The sequence below is a fragment of the Jaculus jaculus genome, chromosome 1, assembly GCF_020740685.1.
Source record: "Jaculus jaculus isolate mJacJac1 chromosome 1, mJacJac1.mat.Y.cur, whole genome shotgun sequence".
Classification (NCBI taxonomy): Eukaryota; Metazoa; Chordata; class Mammalia; order Rodentia; family Dipodidae; genus Jaculus; species Jaculus jaculus.
In genome coordinates this window covers 175,498,826-175,518,810 of record NC_059102.1, presented here as the reverse complement: position 1 = coordinate 175,518,810, position 19,985 = coordinate 175,498,826, and the positions used below count along the sequence as shown (strand labels likewise).

The 19,985-nt window shown below is 39.3% G+C and overlaps 1 protein-coding gene across 1 annotated transcript; it reads right to left on the bottom strand.

The window, feature by feature from the left end:
• Positions 1-17,826: 17,826 nt before the first annotated feature.
• On the bottom strand, positions 17,827-18,753 carry LOC101600922 (olfactory receptor 4C46-like). Its single transcript, XM_004673138.2, has one exon. The coding sequence runs from the start codon at positions 18,751-18,753 to the stop codon at positions 17,827-17,829; it is 927 nt and encodes a 308-aa protein (XP_004673195.2).
• Between the last annotated feature and the right edge of the window lie 1,232 nt (positions 18,754-19,985).

Below are 19,985 nucleotides of genomic sequence, written 5' to 3'. Positions count from 1 at the left end.
CTGGAAGAGAGCTGAGGACAGAGGGCCAGCACTCCTCGGAGGGATGCCCCCGGTGACCCCTTGGCAGTCAGTTACTGTAAAGGTTCCTGCTGCCCATGAAGTCACGACGACCTAATTGCTGGCGCCAATGCTGTTTCTTTCCTGCTTTCTTCTAGCTGTTTGTCTAAGAACAGCTAATTCAACACTTATTAGTAATCATGCACGCAATCAGAGTACAAGAAACAATCTAAGTATTGAATGTGCCCCTCCTATGATTAGGGCAATGGAGAGAATGTATAACTCTACTAGGAATAAAAAATTAACTCTAGAACAGTTTTTAGATGGTGTAAAGTAAAAACAGCTTATGATGTTTGAGAACGATACTGAGCCTGAGAATATGAAAGTAGAAATGTTGATCGGTAGTGTTCATAAGAAACATGACAGTTCTGCAGAAAAGGAGTTACAAAACTTAGGCATTCCCACCAGGAAACTTCCTGGGGGATATGTTCAGTACTTGATCAAGGGCAGATGGTGGACTCCTAGAGCTGGAATCTACTTAGTTCCACTCCCCTATGAGGGAGGATATGATGAATTCGGTAATAGATGGGTGAATTATGAAGAAAAAAGGAGGCTATGGCATTCTCTTCCATTTATGGGAACGCTTAACAAGGAAGCGTAAGCCTTGGTGTTTATACAGTCCTTGGGGTATAAGAAATAAGTAACCTGTTATTCACCTTACACCTAGTTTCTGTTTGTATAATGTTGTGGTCAATGATACAAGGCGCCCTTCTTAAAAAATGGGTACAGTTCCTGCCTGATCAACATTACATGTATGCTTACAATAGAACAATACTCAATATTGTTTAGATTAATGATTTCTGAGATCACTTGTTGGCTTGCTAAGTTTCTCTGTTCAATCTGTATAAAATCTTCATGAAACCTTCAGTAAATTGCAGCAGCATATTCAACTTGAGTGTGTCTGTCTGTCATTTCCTCGCCGAATCCCGAGTTCTCCTTGAGCCTTCGCCCTTGTTCTCCCTCGGTCCTGATCTCCCCGAGAGTCAGTCCGCGGCATCGCTCTAGCTCAGCTGACCTGGAATTTATGCTGTAGTTTTAGGGTGGTCTCAAACTCATGACAATCCTCCTACTTCTGCCTCCCAAGTGCTAGGATTAAAGGTGTGCACCATCATACATGACAAAGAGAGAGAGAGAGTGGGCACACCAGGGCATCCAGCCATTGAAAATAAATTCTAGACACATATGCCATCTTGTGCATCTGGCTTTACATGGGTACTGTGGAACTGAACCCAAACCATCAGGCTTTGCAGGCAAGCACCTTAATCACTGAGCAATCTCTCCAGTCCTTATTTTTGTTTTATTTTTCAAGCAGAAAGAGAGGGGTAGAAATGGAGACGAAGAGAGAGAAAGATAATGAGTATGCCAAGGCCACTTGCCACTGCAGACAATCTCTAGACACATGTGCCACTTGGTATGTCTGGCTTTACATGGGGAACTAGGAAGTTGAACCCAGGCCATCAGGCCTTTGCAAACAAGCACCTTAAGTTCTCAGCCATCTCTCTAGCCACAACATACGTTTTGAAATATGTGTACATCATGGGAAGGCTAACACATGCATTGCCTCATAGAGTTATCATTTTTGTGCACAAACATTTTAAATCTAATTAATAAAAATTATTTAGGGACTTTCAGGTAAGATGGCAGCATGGGAGCCATGCCAAACCAGCCTAGCAAGGGATTTAAGCAAAAGCCACAGGAAAATACACTCTTTTTCTAAAACGTGAAGGTGAATAGTTTTTATTTTCACCACAGCAGAGAAGCAGGAGAGACCAAGATCCACCAGAAAGGAGGAAAACAGCCAGAATTCCACTGAGGCACTTGTGGCCCTGATCTGCACACTTGAGTCAGGGTCTCTTTCTTTTTTTCTTTCTCTCTTTCTTTCTTTCGTTTTTTTTTTTTTTGTTTGTTTGTTTTTTGGGGTAGGTTCTTACTCTGGCCCAGGCTGATCTGGAATTCACTATGTGATCTTGGGTGGCCTCAAACTCATGGCTATCCTCCTATCTCTGCCTCCTGAATGCTGGGATTAACAGAGTGTGCCACCACACCCAGCCTAATCCATGGTCACTTACTGCTGCAAATGAACTATCAGAATGCAAAAAGAATGTCAGAGTAGCTAGGTGTGGTGGCACATGCCTTTAATCCCAGCACTGGTGAGGCAGAGGTAGGATCACAGATCTATGTGCCACTATATATTCAGCTTTATGTGAGTGCAGGGATATTGAACCTATGCCTTCAGGCTTTGCAAACAAGCACCCTTAACCACTGAGCAACCTCCCCAGTACTGCTGCTTCATTTTGTTTTGTTTTAAATGGAAAGAATCTCATAGCACAGTCTGGCCTGGAATGCACATGGGAGGCCTCTGTTAGAATTTGGGATTGACTAAAGACATATGAGAAATACAAGAAAGGAAAAAATCAATACAAACTTCTTTTTCCTCTCAAGGAGCTATTTATTTATCCATTTATTTGCAAGAAAGAGGCAGATAGAAACAGAATGGACACATGAGGGACACTAGCCTCTGCAAACAAACTCCAGATTCATGCACCTCCTTGTGTCTCTGGCTTATGTGGGTCCTGGGGAGCTGAACCTTGGTCATTTGGCTTTACAGGTAAGTGTCTTAACCACTGATCCATCTCTCCATCCCTAGAATATTTTTTATTGGAGGGACAGCAGCTTTCCTGGGATGAAATTGCCTCTGCTGCATTTGAATATGGGAGACTGGAGATTTTTAAAGGGCTGGGGGATGGGGGGTGGGTGTCTTTGGGAGTGAAGAATGGAGGGGGAAGATAAATCCTGGTGCTGAACTACAGGAGTGGGGACCAAACAAGGATTTTCCAACCTTATCAGCCTCCTTGCAGAGTCAATAACTTGAAGGGGAAAACGTGGAGATCAGCTAAGGAGCTGCTGAAAGAGATACAGGTTGAACAAGCTGAGCAGTTCCAGTACAACTCCAGGCTTCCTGCACTCTCCCATCCCCCAACCGTCAGAACCATGAACCTCCGAATACATTCAGCCCCCAGGGGCAGGGCATCCAGCACAGCTGATCAGAACACCAGATTCACAGCACAACATGGAGGGATTGACATGGGCACTCAGCACTGGTGAGTTTGGAAGCCACTCCAAATGGTAATGAGGCTGACTGACAAAAAAGCAGGTATATAGGCCTGCACTGGAAGTAAAGGAAAAGTGGGTGACTTTAACACCCCACTCTCATCAATTGACAGGTCATCCCGGGAAAAAATAAACAGAGAGGCATCTGGACTAAATGAGGTCATAGAAGGAATGGACCAAGCAGATGTATACAGGACATTTCATCCAAATGCTGCAGAATACACATTTTTAGCAGCACATAGAACATTCTCTAAAATAGATCATATATTAGGACAAAAAGCAAATCTTAACAAATTCAGGAAAATTGAAATAGTTCCTTGCATACTATTGGATCACAATGGAATCAAACTACAAATCAGTAGCAAGAAAGGCTATAGAGCATACACAAAATCATGGAAAATAAACAATACACTACTAAATGATGAATGGGTCAATGAAGAAATCAAGAAGGAAATCAAAAAAATTATAGATTCAAATGATAATGAGAACACAACATACCAAAATCTCTGAGACACAATGAAGGCAGTCCTAAGAGGTAAATTTATAGCTTCAAGTGCCTATATTAAGAAATTAGAAAGGTCACAAGTAAATGATGTAATGCTTCACTTTAAAACCTTGGAAAAAGAAAAACAAGGCAAACCAAAAATCAGTAGATGGGAAGAAATAATAAAGATTAGGGCAGAAATTAATGAAATAGAAACAAACAAACAAAAAAGAGAACAATCCAAAGAATTAATGAAACAAAGAGTTGGTTCTTTGAAAGGATAAACAAGATTGATACACCCTTAGCAAATCTGACAAAAAGAAAGAGAGAAGAGACAGAAATTAATAAATTTAGAGATGAAAATGGTAACATCACAACAAATTCCAGAGAAATTAAAAAAATCATAGGGACATACTCCATGAAGTATGAAATCTGAAAGAAATGGATAATTTCCATGGCCTACCTAAATGGAATCAAGATTAATTACTTAAATAGACCTATTACACTCATGGAGATCAAAGCAGTTATCAAAAATCTCCCAACTAAAAAATGTCCAGGCCCAGATGGATTCACTGGTGACTTTTACCAGACCTTCAAGGAAGAACTAACAGCAATGCTTTTAAAATTTGCCTTTACATAGAAAAGGAAGGTGTCCTACCAAATTCCTTCTAAGAAGCCAGCATCATCCTGATGCCAAAACTAGGCAAAGATAAAACAAAAAAAGAAAATTACAGACCAATCTCTCTCATGAACATAGAATCAAAAATTTTTAACAACACTTCCGGCAAAGATTATGATTGCCTAACTGCTCTGCACATCCCTGGGAAAGAAAGACAAGGCATTAAGGGTTCACTGGGTCTCTTAGAGGAGAGAAGTCTCTAATAGATTTCCAGTGGGAGGGCATAGAGGGGAAAAAGGGAATAGATGATTCCCCTGCTTGTGGGTAGCCTACCAGTTCCCCAATCCCCCCAAGCAGCCACCATACCCACACTCCCAGCTTCAGGATACTCCCACACGTACTGTAGGAGAGGGGACCAAGGTCAACATAGTTCCACTTGCCTCAATGCACAGGGATGATCGCCCTGCTACCCTTGCCCATGCAGGACCTTGGGAAGGCTTTGCCTGCTGGCCTGCTGGAGCTCAGGCTCCATTTGCCCACCACAGGTGCCCTGCTGATCCCCACTTTCTTAAGAACACATACTCCACTAAGAGAGCTTAGCTTGCTCTCTCTGCCCATTTACCCTTTAACTGGTCCAGCCATAGCCCATTCATGTGTGAGCTCAGGCTGATTCCACCTGTGCACGCAAGTTCAGGCCCATTCTGCCTGTCCGCCTGCACCACCTCAGGTTCCAGCCCCTCCCTTTCTGCTGACTGCCACTGTGCTGTTGCAGGAGAGCTCAGACTACGTCTGGGTCCCAGTGTTAGGCCACACATGAGTTTAGGCTGCTTCAGTGCTTGGTGCATCAGGGTCCCCCCTAGCACGAGTTCAGGCAGCTTTGGTACATCACTTTATGAGAGTTCAGGCAACGTTGACTCCCATGCCATGCAGGAGCTCAGGCTGCTTGGCATCTGCCTTAGGCTGCTTCAGCTTCCCACTGTGCTTGAGCTCAGGCTGATCCACTCACCTACGTGTTAGCTCAAGACCACTCAGCCCATCTGCTTGCCTGCTGGCTAGCCCAGGCCAGCTCCCCCAAAAGGCACCATTTCCCACGCACATCGAGACCACAGTCCTACTCTCCCTGCCCATACACTGTGATGGGCAGACCACAGCTAAAAAGAAATAACATGAAAAATCAAATGGAAGAAAATCAACTTAGATCACCCAGTCCTTATATGAACATCTATAATCAAAACATAGAAGAGTCATTAGGATCAGGACAACAAAATTAAGCCATGAGCAATGAAACCCTAACCAAGCTACTGGTAGAACTTGCGGAAAAGTAAACAAAGACTGATAATTGTGTGGATGCTGCCATCACTAGACTGGACTTAATAGATAAGAAAATGGAAGAAATTCAAAGACAGTTAAGAGATATCAAGGAGAGTGAAAAAAAAAAAAAAAAGAGGACCTGAAAAACCAGCTGGCAATGCAAAATGAAGACAGAAAGAAATACAAGGATTAATTCCAAGAAGCATCAAGAAAATCAGAAAATTATTTGAAAATGGAACTTGAAAGAGGGATGGAAACTATACATAGAAAAGTAGTAGAAAATGCAAACCAAATTGATCAAGTCCAAAACTCTCTAGAAGCTCTCAAGAATAGAGTCAGCCATGTGGAGGATAGAAACTCCTATCTGAAAGACAAAAGGGAAGAAACGGTTTGAGAGTTCAAAAGTTTCAATAAGTTCAAAAGTTTCTGTGAAGAGAAGATGAGGGAATTGTGGGATACCCTTAAACATCCTAATATCAGGATCACTGGAATACCAGAAGGAGAAGAAATTCAGACCAAAGGCAAGGAGAACTTATTTAACAAGACAATCAAAGTAGATGTCCCCACTCTCTTAAAAGAAAGGCCCATCAAGATGCAAGAAGCTGGGCTGGAGAGATGGCTTAGCGGTTAAGCGCTTGCCTGTGAAGCCTAAGGACCCCAGTTCAAGGCTCGCTTCCCCAGGTCCCACGTTAGCCAGATGCACAAGGGGGTGCATGCGTCTGGAGTTCATTTGCAGAGGCTGGAAGCCCTGGCGCTCCCACTCTCTCTCTCTCCCTCTATCTTTCTCTCTGTGTCTGTCGCTCTCAAATAAATAAATAAATAAATAAATAAATAAAAATACTTAAAAAATATATTAAAAAAAAAGATACAAGAAGCTAACAGAACCCCAAGCAGATTGAATCAAAGGAGAAAATCTCCAAGACATATTGTCATTAAGACTCTAAACATTGACACCAAAGAGAAAATCCTAAAATCAGCTATGAAAACATAGCACATCACTTTTCAAGGTAACCCCATCAGAATTACTTCAGACTTCTCAATGGAAACCCTGAAAACCAGAAGGGCCTGGAATTAAACACTGCAAAGTCTAAGAACCTAGAGCTTCCAGCCCAAACTACTCTACCCAGCAAATGTATCCCTCATAATAGATAGTGAAAGAATAACTTTCCATGACAAAACTCAGCTTTACAATGATATGAACACAAAAACAAACCTACAGAGTATTTCAGGAAATTTTCCACAGAGAAAAATCAAATAATCAAACTCAAATACTTACAAGAAGCATATCACAATAACCAAACTCAGAGAAGGCACAAAAAACTTCAAAGTCCATGAAAACACTAAACCGCATGTGACAACACAATATAGCAGGGATCAAATCAAACCTCACATTCATTACCCTAAATATTAATGGCATTAATTCACCCATCAAAAGACACAAGCTAACAGATGGATCAGAAAATTAGACCCCTCAATCTGTTGCCTTCAAGAAACCCATCTCCCCACTAAAGAGAGACACTTCCTCAGGGGAAAGTGTGGAAAACAATATTTCAAGCAAATGGGAATAAGAAACAAGCAGGCATAGCTATATTAATATCAGATAAAACAGACTTCAAACCAAAAATAAACAAAAAAGACAAATAAGGCCACTTCCTACTTATCAAGGGAATGGTCAATCAAGAGGATATTACAATGATAAATCTGTATGCACCAAACACAGGGGTACCACAGTTCATAAAGCAAAACCTACTTGATAATAAAATAGAATTAAGAAAATGTTCATCACCCCTAATCATCAGGGAAATACAAATTAAAGCTACTATGAGATTCCACCATACCCCAATAAGGATAGCAAACATCAAACAATCAAATGAAAATAAAATGCTGGTGAAGATGTGGAGAATTAGTAACCCTCATCCACTGTTAGTGGGAATGTAAGATGGTACAACCACTTTGGAAAGCAATATGGAGACTCCTGAAAAAGCTGACTACAGAGGTACCAACAAACCCAGTTATTCCCTTACTGAGCATGTACCCTAAAACCTTTAATCTACAGTACAGAGAGATTTGCTCAACCATGTTTATAGTGGCTCCATTCAGAATAGCTAAGCTGGAATCAACACAGATGTCCATCACTAGAAAAATGGATAACCAAGATGTGATATATCTATACAATGGAATTCTACATAGCAGTAAGAAAAAAATGACACAGTGAAATTTGAGTGAAAATGTTGAACCTGGAACAGATCATTCTCAATGAACTTACCAATCACAGAAAGAAAATCACCACATAGTCTCACTCATCTACAGCACCTAACCTGAATCTAACCAAGATGCCAACATACCCAGCAAGCATCTTGAGGACTAGACAATAGGGTGGGTGTGGAGGGAGAGGAGGGCAAGGGAGGGGGTAGAGACACAAATCTAGACTCAAATGGCAATGGTTCCTAAAAATTATACATCCTAAAAGACAGACCAAATGGTTGAACCTTCACCAGGCCCTTGAGGGAACACATGAGCCACAAGACACTAGAGAGGATATGATGAAGACTGACCTTAATCTTCTACAGCTCCTCTCTCTCTCTCTCTTCTCCCTGACTCTTTTATATTAGTTATATATATATTTTTCCTTTTCTTAGTGGGCACTGACCTATAACTCCAAGCACCAGCATATGGCTATTATCCACAATGAGCTTTTGAGCAGAGATACTTACAAAGTTTCCTAAAAGAAAGACAGATTTCTGTCTGAGTACTTGATAACCCACCAAAGGTTAGTGGTAAGACCCTACTATTGAATATACTATATGTGGTTAACATGTAAAATGGAATGACATGGCTGGAAGCTGGAAGAGAATCACTCCCCCAGACAGTGTGTCTAGGTGCTACATGGGTGACTGGGGGAAAATGACCAATATCTGTCCAAGCAACTCATGGTCTAACCTACTTAGCAGCAAATTACTTGCTGTGATGCTCACACAAGTGCAATAGTGGTACACAGCCATGGTGGAAAACCAACTTCTCTTGATTTGGCTAACTGATCCCCTCAGTTGAATGGGACACATAGCTGGAGCTGGGAAACAAGTCAGAACCATATCCAAACATGAGCCTGCTCTCCATTATCAAGCTACCACCAATTGTGGGCTATAACAGGGCCTACACCTGTTAAATTCTGTATAAAAAATAAGGGTTATCCCATATGTCTGGTGCTAACTTTACTCTCTGTTGGAGAATCTGCTTCTCTTTTTCAGATAGATGCAGATCCTAAGGAGAGAACCAACCTATCATAACTTAAAAGGGCCCCAGCTGAAACTAAGAATAATTGGGGAAGCAAGCAATGGTGCTATTTTTTGGTGAACTGGGTACCAGTACAAGGGTGAAGGAGATCAACACAGAAAACAATCAAGTCCTACCAAATAAGATATCCAGAGACCCAGAGGCCCCCAACACCTCATCACTGAAGCAGACCTAAAATGAAGCCAACATAGCTCAGGGAAATTTGCAGAAGAAGGGATAGAATGAATGTCAGAGCCACATGTTGGGTCATGATACACAGAGACATTTCCTCCTACCCATAACTGGGCTAATTCCACATTGCATGACCCATATACCTCAACAAGGAGGGGCCAGGGGGAGGGGGCAGGACATGGATGAGCCTAACAATAGTACCAACTAGACTGTATTCACTGAGTACAAAACTCATTAATAAAACATAAAATAAAATTCTCAACAAAATATTGGCAAACAGAATACCAGAATATATCAGAAAGACCATTCACCCTGACCAAGTAGGCATTATCCCAGAGATGCAGGGATGGTTCAACATATGCAAATCGATAAAATAATACATTATATAAATGGACAGAAGGACAAAACTTGCATGATCTTCTCATTAGATGCAGAGAAAGCACTTGTCAAAATCCAACACCCCTTCATGGTAAAAGTTCTACAGACACTGGGAATAGAAAGAACATATCCCAAGATAACAAAGTCTATTTATGATAAGCCTACAGCCAACATATTACTAAATGGGGAAAAACCTGAAGCTTTTCCACTAAAACCAGGAACAAGACAAGGGTGTCCACTGGCCCCACTTTTATTTAATATAGTATTGGAAGTCTTAGCCATAACAAAAAGGCAAGAGACATACATAAAAGGGATACAAATTGGAAAGGTAGATATCAAATGATCATTATTTACAAATGACATTATTTTATACATAAAGGACCCTAAAGACTCTACCAGCAAACTGTTAGAGTGGATAAACAACTATTGCCGTGTAGCAGAATACAAAATAAACACACAGAAAACAGTAGCCTTTCTATATGCTAAGAACAAACACATACAGGATGAAATCAGAGAAGTACTTCCATTTTGAATTGCATAAAAAAATAAAGTACCTTGAAATAAACTTAACTAAGAATGTGAAAGAACCCTACAATGAAAACTTTAAAACACTCAAGTGAGATATTTCAGAAGACATTAGGAAATGGAAAGACATCCCCAGTTCTTGGATTGGAAGAATCAATATTGTCAAAATGGCAATCTTACCAAAAGCAATCTAAACATTTCATGCAATCCCCATCAAAATTCCAATGGCATTCTTCATGGAAATAGAAAAAAACAATCCAAAAATTCATTGGAAGCACAAATAATCTCAAATATCTAAACAATATTGAGCAACAAAAATAAGGCTGGTGGTATCAATATACCTGATTTTAACCTATACTACAGAGCCATAGTAACAAAAACAGCATGGTACTGGCACAAAAGAAAACATGTAGATGAATGGAACAGAATAGAGGACCTGGATGTAAGTTCGGGTAGCTATAGCCACCTGATATTTGACAAAAATGCCAAAAATCCTCACTGGAGAAAAGACAGCCTCTTCAGCAAGTGTTGCTGGGAAAACTAGATAAGTATCTGTAGAAGGATGAAAATCTATCCTTCTATCTCTCCATGCACCAGAACTAAGTCCAAATGGATTACAGACCATAATATCAGACCTGCAAATCTGAAATTGCTAGAGGAGAAAGTAGGTGAAACCCTTCAACATATTGGTGTTGGCAAAGGCTTTCAGAATGTAATCCCAGTTGTTCAATCAATAAAACCACAGATTAACCACTGGGCCCTCATGAAATTACAAAGATTTTGTATGGCAAAGGACACTGTGAATAAAGCAAAGAGGCAACCTACAGAATGGGAAAAAATCTTTGCCAGCTATACATCTGATAGAGGATTTATATCTAGGATATAAAAAGAACTCAAAAAATTAAATAATAAGAAATCAAACAAGCCAATTAAAAAATGGGCCATGGAACTAAATAGAGAGTTCTTGAAATTAGAAATATGGATGGCATATAATCATCTAAGAAAAAGTTCTATATCCCTAGTTATAAGGGAAATTCAGATTAAAACATGTTGAGATTCTATCTCACTCCTGTCAGATTGGCTACCATCATGAAAACAAATGACCATAAATGCTGGCGAGGATGTGGAAAACTTACAACTCTTCTAAACTGTTGGTGGGAATGCAGTCTGGTCCAGCCATTGTGGAAATCAGTGTGGAGGTTCCTATGATAGCTAAAAATAGATCTATCATATGACCCAGCTATAGCACTCCTAGGCATATATCCTAAGGGCTCATCTCATTACCTTAGAGATACTTGCTCAACCATGTTTATTGTCACTCATTTCACAATAGCTGGGAAATGGAACCAGCCTAGATGTCCCTCAACTGATGAGTGGATAATGAAGATATGGCACATTTTTACAATGGAGTTCTATTTATCAGTAAAGAAAAATGAAGTTATGAAATTTTCAGGAAAATGGTTGGGTCCAGCAAGGATTATACTAAATGAGGTAACCCAGGCCCAGAAAGCCAAACATTGCATTTCTCTCTCATATGTGCATCCCAGCTACAGATGACTGGACTTCGGTGTGAGTAGGATGAAAACTCAGTAGCAGAGGCCAGTATGATAGGAAAGAGATATAAAGGGAAAATAAATGAAGGGAGGGGGATACTTAATAGGATGGTATTGTGTATATGTAAGTAGAAGAATAGATTAATGCGAGTGAAAAGGCCCAAGTGAGGTCAGGCGAAGAGACTGAGTACAGGAAAGGTGGAGAGAGGGCCAATCAAAATCTAAGAGGATATAAGTAAATAATATGGAAACATACTTTTTTTGGACAATGGAACATTCAGGAGCTGTAGATTGTTGCTAGATCAAATGTAAGAATAAATTCCAGGAAACATCAAGAAAATCAGAATTTGAATTGAAATCAAACCTCAAAAAAAAGAAGGACATGATGCAAAATGACACAATAAAAAACAAAAATCAAATAGAAATTATAAAAACCTCATGAGCAGTGTTACTCATGTGGAAGACAGAACTTCTGTCCTGGAAGACATGACAGAAAAAATTAATCAGGGAGCCAAAAATTTGCTAAGTTTGAAAACTTAAGTTAACAGAATAGTACGGAACTGTAGGATACCATAAAAAGACCAAACATTCATATCATGGGTCTACCAGAAGGAGAGGAAATCCAAGCCAGAGGCATAGAGAACATATTCAACACAATTTTTGAAGAAATTTTCCTAATCTCATAAAAGAGAGGCCCATTTATATACAAGAAGCTCATAGAACACCAAACTAATGGGACCTAAGAAGAAACTTTCCAAGATACATCATAGTTAAAACTCTTTAACAATGAAAACAAAGACAGAGTGTTAAAAGCAGCAGGAGAGAAACAACTCACAACATCCAAAGGTGATCCTATCAGAAATATACCAGATTTCTCAGAGGAAATCCTGAAAGCCAGAACAGCCTAGAATGGAACACTTCAAATTCCAAAAAACTATGGCTTCTAAGCCAAACTACTCTACCCAGCAAACATATCCATCATAACAGATGGTGAAAGAGAAACTTTCCATGAAGAAAGTAAACTCCATGGTTATTTAACACAAAGCCAAACATACATAGAATACTTGAGGAAATACTCCACAAAGAACAAACAACTAATCTCAAGAGACAATAAGAAGATCATAATAACCAGGCTCAAAATAGTACCAAACACAAGAAAGCCCCAAACTCCATAAAACACATCATCATGACAGGGATTAATTCAAACCTTACAGTAATAACCATATATATTAATGGTCTTAACTCATTCATCAAAAGATACATGTTATCAGGGCAGATCAAAAAACTGGACCCTTTTATCTGCTGTCTTCAAGAAACCCACCTCACCACTAAAGAAAAACACCTCCTTAGGGGGAAAGGTTCAAAAATGATATTCCAAGCAAATGGAAATAAAAAATGGGTATTGCTATATTAATATCTGATAAAATAGACTTCAAACCAAAAGTAATCAAAAAGCAACAAAAGGCCACTCCTTACTCATTAAGGGAATGTCCCAACATTAGCACATTGCAATCATAAATATATATGAGCCAAACACAGGTGCACTACAGTTTATAAAACAAAATCTACTTGACAATAAAACATAAATAAATACCAATACTATCATAGTTGGAGACTTCAGTACTCCACTATCATCATTAGACAGATCATCCATGCAGAAAGTCAACACAGAAATAATAGAGCTCAACAACATCATATTTCAACTAGATCTAATGGATATCTAGAGAACTATTCACCCCAACTATAGAGAATACATATTCTTCTCAACAGCCCATGGAACCACCTCCAAAATTGACCATATATTGGGCCATAAAGCATGCCTCCACAAAGTCAGGAAAATTGAAGTAACTTGTATCATGTCATGCTTAAATGCTAGAAATTAACAGCAAGAGACATATCAAGAACTCCACCAGTTCCTGGAGAATAAACAACACTATTATACAATGAGTGGGTTATGAAATAAATCCAAAAATAAATTGTAAAATTCCTAGAATTGAATGATAATGAAAGCACAACCTATCAAAAGTATGAAACACAATGAAGGCAGCCCCTAAGGGAAAAGTTCATAGCCCTAAAAGCCTTCATTACCAAGACAGAGATCCCAAATTAATAACTTGACTGTCTACCTAAAGGCACTGGAAAAACAAGAAGAACCCAACCCAAAGAGCTCCATATGGAAATAAATAATGAAGATTAGAGCAGAAAGTAAGGAATTGGAAATTAAGAAAACAATTTTAAAATTGATGCAATAAAGAGCTGGTTCTTTGAAAAGGTAAACTATATTGACAAGTCCCTGGCCAATTCAATCAAGCAAAAACAAAATAGAGAAGTATCAAATTAACAAAATAAGAAATGAAAAAGGGAGAGATCACCAGAGACATAAATGAAATTGGAATAGTCACCAGGGCATACTTCCCAAACCGCTACCCCACAAAATTGAATAATTTGGAAGAAAAGGATGAATTCCTAGACACTTACCACCTACTAAAAGTAAACTCAGGGCTGGAGAGATGGCTTAGCAGTTAAACACTTTCCTGTGAAGCCTAAGGACCCCGGTTCAAGGCTCGATTCTCCAGGACTCATGTTAGCCAGATGCACAAGGGGGTGCATGCATGTGGAGTTCGTTTGCAGTGGCCAGAGGCCCTCGCATGCCCATTCTCTCTCTCCCTGTTTGCCTCTTTCTCTCTCTCTCTCCATCACTTTCAAATAAGTAAATAAAAGTATACAAAACAAAATTTAAGAAAAGTAAACTCAGAGCAGAATAATCTCCTAAACAAACATATCACACCCATGGAGATTGAAAATGGAATCAACAATTTCCCCCCATAGAAAAGTTCAGGACCAAATGGCTTCTAAGATGAATTCTATCAAATTTTCAATGAAGAACTCAAACAATTTTTTTTCTCAAACTGTTTCACATAATGGGAGATGAAGGAATCCTCTCCAACTTTTTAAAAGATTTTATTTTCATTTATTTATTTATTAGAGATGGAGAGAGAGTAAGTGAGAATGGGCAAGCCAGGGCCTTTAGCCACTACAAATGAACTCCAGATGCATGTGCTACAATGTGCATATGGCTTATGCGGGACCTGGAGAACCAAACCTGGGTCGTTAGGCTTCAAAGGCAAGCACCTTAACTGCTAAAGTATCTCTCCAGCCCCTCCATACTCTTTGTATGAAGCAAGAATCACCCTACTACCAAAACCAGACAGAGATGCAAGAAGGAAAAAAAACTATAGACCTATATCCCTAATGAATGTAGATGAAAAGATCCTGAACAAAATCATCACAAATCAAATTGAACAACACATCAAAGTGTTATTTGCCTTGTTATTTGTCAAGTAGACTTAATCCCAGGGATATGGGGTGGTTTAACATACAGAAATCAGTCAATGAATTGCACCAAAGAAATAAACTTAACCATAAAACCACATGATCACCCAAATTGATGCAAAGAAAGCCTTTGGCAAAATATAACACCACTTCATGATTAAAATACTTTAAAGAATAGGCATGGAGAGTTTATATCTCAACACAATAAAGGCTATATATAAAGCTCCTAAAGCCCAAATAATAGTTAATGGGGAAAAACTCAAGAAGATCGCACTGAGGTTGAGAACACGACAAGGGCTCCCACTCTCACCACTGCTCTACCCCATAGTACTAGAAGTACTAGCCCAAGAAACAAGAGAGGAGAAAGAAATAAAAAGGATGCAAATTGGAAAAGGAAAATCAAGTGAGCCCTATTCGCACATGACATGATCCTATACACATGTGACCCAAAAGTGTCCATATTAAACTTTAAAGGCAATCAATCCTTCAATAAAGAGCAGGTTAAAAAAAATCAATGCACAAAAATCAGTAGATTTCTATATGCAAAGGACAAATATACAGAGAAAGAAATCAGTGAGGCTGACACCTTTTCAATAGCAACAAAACAGTTAAATACCTTGGAATAACACTAACAAAGAATTTGAAAGACCTCTATAATGAAAACATAAAAACTCAAGAAATAAATTGAGGAGAAGATGGAAAGGCCTCCCATGTTCCTGAATAAGTAGAATTAATATTGTGAAAATGGCAATTCTACCCAAAGCAATATACAGGTTTAATGCAATACCAATAATAACTCCAGCATCATTCTTCACAGAGATTGAAAAAATGATCTCAAAATTACTATGGAGTGACAGAAAAACTCATATATACAAACATATCCTCTGCAAAATAAATAAATAAATAACCCTCTGGCAGTATAGCCATACCTGATCTAAAGCTATATTACAAAGTTATAGTGACAAAAACAGCATGGTATTGGAATAAAACAGAAGCATAGACCAATGGAACAAAATTTAAGACCCAGACCTTAGGTCAAGTAACTACAGCTGCTTGATCTTTGACAAAGGTGCCAATAATGTAGATTGGAGAAAAGACAGCATTTTCAGCAAGTGGTGTTGGACAAATTGGGTGGCCATATGTATAAATATGAAATTAGACCCACTCATTTCCCCATATACAAAAATAAAGTCCAAATGGATTAAAGACCTCAATATAAGACTTGAAACTCTTCAACTACTAGGAAAAAAATAGGAGGCACTCTCTATGATATAGAACTGGGAAAAGACATTCTGAACAAAACCCCAGTAGCCCAGGAAATTAAACAAGCACTCAACCAACTGGATCTCATGAAGATAAAAAGGTTTTGCATCAGACAGGCACAGCAGCACACTTGGGAGGCAGAGGTAGAAGGATCACCTTGAGTTCAAGGCCACCCTGAGACTACCTAGTTTAGTTAATTCCAGGTCATCCTGGGCCAGAGTGAGACCCTAACTCCAAAAAACTTTAAAAAAAAAAAAAAAAGCTTTTGCACAGACAAACACACCATAAGCAGAGCCAATAGATTGCCCACTGAATGGGAGAAAATCTTGGCCTGATATATAAATTAATTAATTATCTATCATTAAGCTTAATCAACTGTTTTTTAAAAATAATTAATTTATTAGAGAGAGAGAGAAAGAGAGAGAGAGAGAGAGAGAGAGAGAGAGAGAGAATGGGCTCGCCAGGGCTTCCAGCCACTGCCAACAAAATCCAGATGCATGCGCCCCCTTGTGCATCTGGCTTACATGGGTCCTGGAGAATCAAACCAGGATCCTTTGGCTTTGCAGGCAAGTGCCTTACCACTATGCAATATCTCCAGCCCTCAACTGGTTTTTGAGATCTTCCATTTCTTGAGTCATCTTCAGTTTACCTGTATCTCTTTCAAGGATTCCAACAATTCTTCAATCAAGTTGAGCCTACTGTCAAAAGCTCAATGCACTAAGAGACAATTCTGTTAAATTTCATTGATACAATTGTTGGTTCTTTGATGGCTTTCTTCCAGTTCAGTAATTTATTTATTTATTTTTTTATCAGGGTCTCATTAGTTATTGTTTTTTCATTTCCAGAATGAATTTCTGTTGATTTCTCTATGTCACTGGAGGTTTCTATTATAGAACATTCTTGATGGAGATCTCTCAGTTTTCTGACTTTCCTTTGCTCTTTTTGCATTGTTGTCTATCCATTTTATGGAAACTTTTTATTTTATTGAGTAGGAAGCAAGTTTTTGTCCTTTGACTGATGCACCCTCTCACTGTGGTGAACACGGAGGTTGGCACCAAGTGGCCAATCAGTATACCAGAGCAAAAGGCCTGATTACACAGCTCACACAGGAACCAGGCCTCCCCAAGCAAGGAACAATAGGACCTACCTGGACCAGGGTACTGGGAGGAGCCGGGGAACAGGAATCTGTTCTACTCACTCTGTGCTTCACAGCCTGTCCACACATATTCAGGCCCAGTGAACTTCGACCAGGGAACTGGGAGGAGCCAGGAATCAGGGGTCTGGCCTACCCACTCCACACCCTGGCAACTGTCCGCACTGTGCATGCAGGTAACCCAGCCTCTTTACATTTTTAAAATATTTTTTATGAGAGAGAGAGAGAATTGTCAAACCAGGGCCTCAGCCATTGAAGTCAAGTTCCAGTTGCTTGCACAACCTAGTAGGTCTTTATTTTTTATTATATTGAAAGCTTATTAATCTATATACAAAGATAAGTTAGCCAAAAATCTCAATTTTATAAAATTCTCCAAAGTGCAGAGAGTGGACATTACTTAGAAATTATGTCTTGTACCCATTTCTCCTCTTCTCAGTGAAGAATGTGTAAGTCAATTCCATGGTTATTTTTTCCTTATTCAATTGTGTCTTGTTGGAATTACATAAAGTATTCTTTGATTTTTTTTTTTGCTTGCTTTTTACTCAGCTAAAGTAATTCTGGAGTCCAGTCACATTTATTCATCACTTAAAAAAACTTTTCTACTACCCAGTTTCCTAATGGCATTTTTCATTTGAGCATTTCTTAAGGTATAGATTAAAGGGTTTAACATAGGAGTTATCATAGTATAGAACACAGCGACTGCTTTATCCATGGGTAAAATAGCTACAGGTCTCATGTACACAAAAATGCAGGGCACAAAGAACAAGACAACCACAGTGATGTGGGAGCCACAGGTGGAGAGGGCTTTGCGCCTCCCCTCCAAGCTGTGGTTGCTTAGGGAGCGCAGGATGGCCACGTAGGAGACCAGTAAAAGGAGGAAATTTAACAAACAGATGAACCCACTATTGGCAGCAACAAAGAGCCCCAAAGTGTGGGTATCAGCACAGACAAGGTTGAGCAAAGGGTTCAGGTCACACATGAAGTGATCTATGACATTTGGGCCACAGAAGGGTAATTGGAAGATGAATAGGATCTGTATTGTTGCATGAAGAAAACCTCCTAACCATGACACTCCCACTAGTAGGCTACATAATTGTCGGCTCATGATGGTTGTGTAGTGCAGGGGCTTGCAGATGGCCACATAGCGGTCATAGGCCATCACAGTCAGCAGGATGATCTCAGCACCCCCAAATAAATGTTCCCCAAAGATTTGGGTCATACAATCATTGAATAGAATGATCTTCTTTTCATGGAGTGAATCTGTAATCAGTTTAGGGGTACTGACAGATGAATAGCAGGCATCAATAAAGGAGAGATAAGCTAGAAAAAAGTACATAGGTGATCCTAATAATGTTGTGAAAGTTATGGTGACCACAATGAGCACATTTCCTACTACAGAGGTGAGGTAGATGACCAAAAACAGAGCAAACACAATTTTCTGCATTTCTGGGTTCTCCGTGAGTCCCAGGAGAATAAACTCTGTCACGTTTCTGCTTTCCATTCAGTTAGTTACATTACCTAAAAATATTAATAAAAACATGAATTTATTGGAATTCTTCACTCAGGTTATAAATATCTGTATTTTAACGAGCTATGAAACTTTCATTTGTAATCTAAAAAAAATGGTTCTTGATTCTTCTAATTGCTTCATTGTTGGTGGTATGGATATGAGGAACTTTTGTGACCACACAAGACAAGAGACAACTGCATAAATCTGTCCCTTTGAGATGACTGAGGATCTAACTTAAGGTTGTGAAAGCTAAGACTTTGAAGAGAAGTAAATGAATGAAAATGCATGAATACAAAGATAAACAATTCTATCTACAACCTTATGAAATGAGGAACCTTGGAATATTAATAGGAAGGTGAATATGAGGAAAGAAAAATCTTGGCCTCTACTATAATAAAATTGTTTGTGTGTCTTGGATGAGGTGTTCTGAGATTCAGTGAGTGAATATAAGCCAGAGGCAGGAACTCAAGTTAAGGTCTTATTTAGGGTAGCTTTCACAGGAAGTAAGAGGGCATAATTAGGGGGATAGAGGATACAAAGGTTGTGGTAAAAGTTCATAATGTTTTTTTAAATATAATAACTTCATAGCAACCTGCAATACATTACATTATCTTACATTATTTGTATCTATGTGTATAGCATGGTACTGTTGCAGAACTTCTCTGTGAAGATCACTCCAACATCACCATGGGTGAAAATAGAGGAGTTTATTTCCTGGGGACCAAAATTGGGATTGCTCCCCAAAGTACTCTTGGTCCTTGGGAAATAAGCTTCTCTACTTTCACTCATGCTGGTGGTGCTGGAGTGATCTTTTCAGAGAAATTCTGCAACATTTCTGGAGGCCCAAGCAGATAATCTTTCACCAAACCCCTGTTGGTCAGGAGGGGCTGCTGCTCCCAAGCTTCCCAGCCTGCCAAAGGTTCCTGGAACTGGAAAGCACTTGCCCATGACATGATTGATTGTAGGGCCCCTTTCCAGGTCATCAAGGAGACTGTGAACCCCAAGACTGGAGTTCCTGAATGGAAGGAGACTAGACTGAGCCAGATGTCTTGACCATGTAAGAATTCCCTAGGAAAACTGGAAATTGAAAATTGGAATTTGAAATATTTGAAAATGGAATCGAAACTAGTCAGGTTTGGTTTGGAAAATCCTCAATGTGAAGTCACAAATTATACGCGAAGTGATTTTCATGTTTGGAAATTGTCCTTGATGTAATATTGAGG

Coding starts and splice junctions, on each gene's coding strand:
- LOC101600922 (XM_004673138.2), bottom strand. CDS start 18,753: ATGGAAAGCAGAAACGTGACAGAGTTTATTCTCCTGGGACTCACGGAG.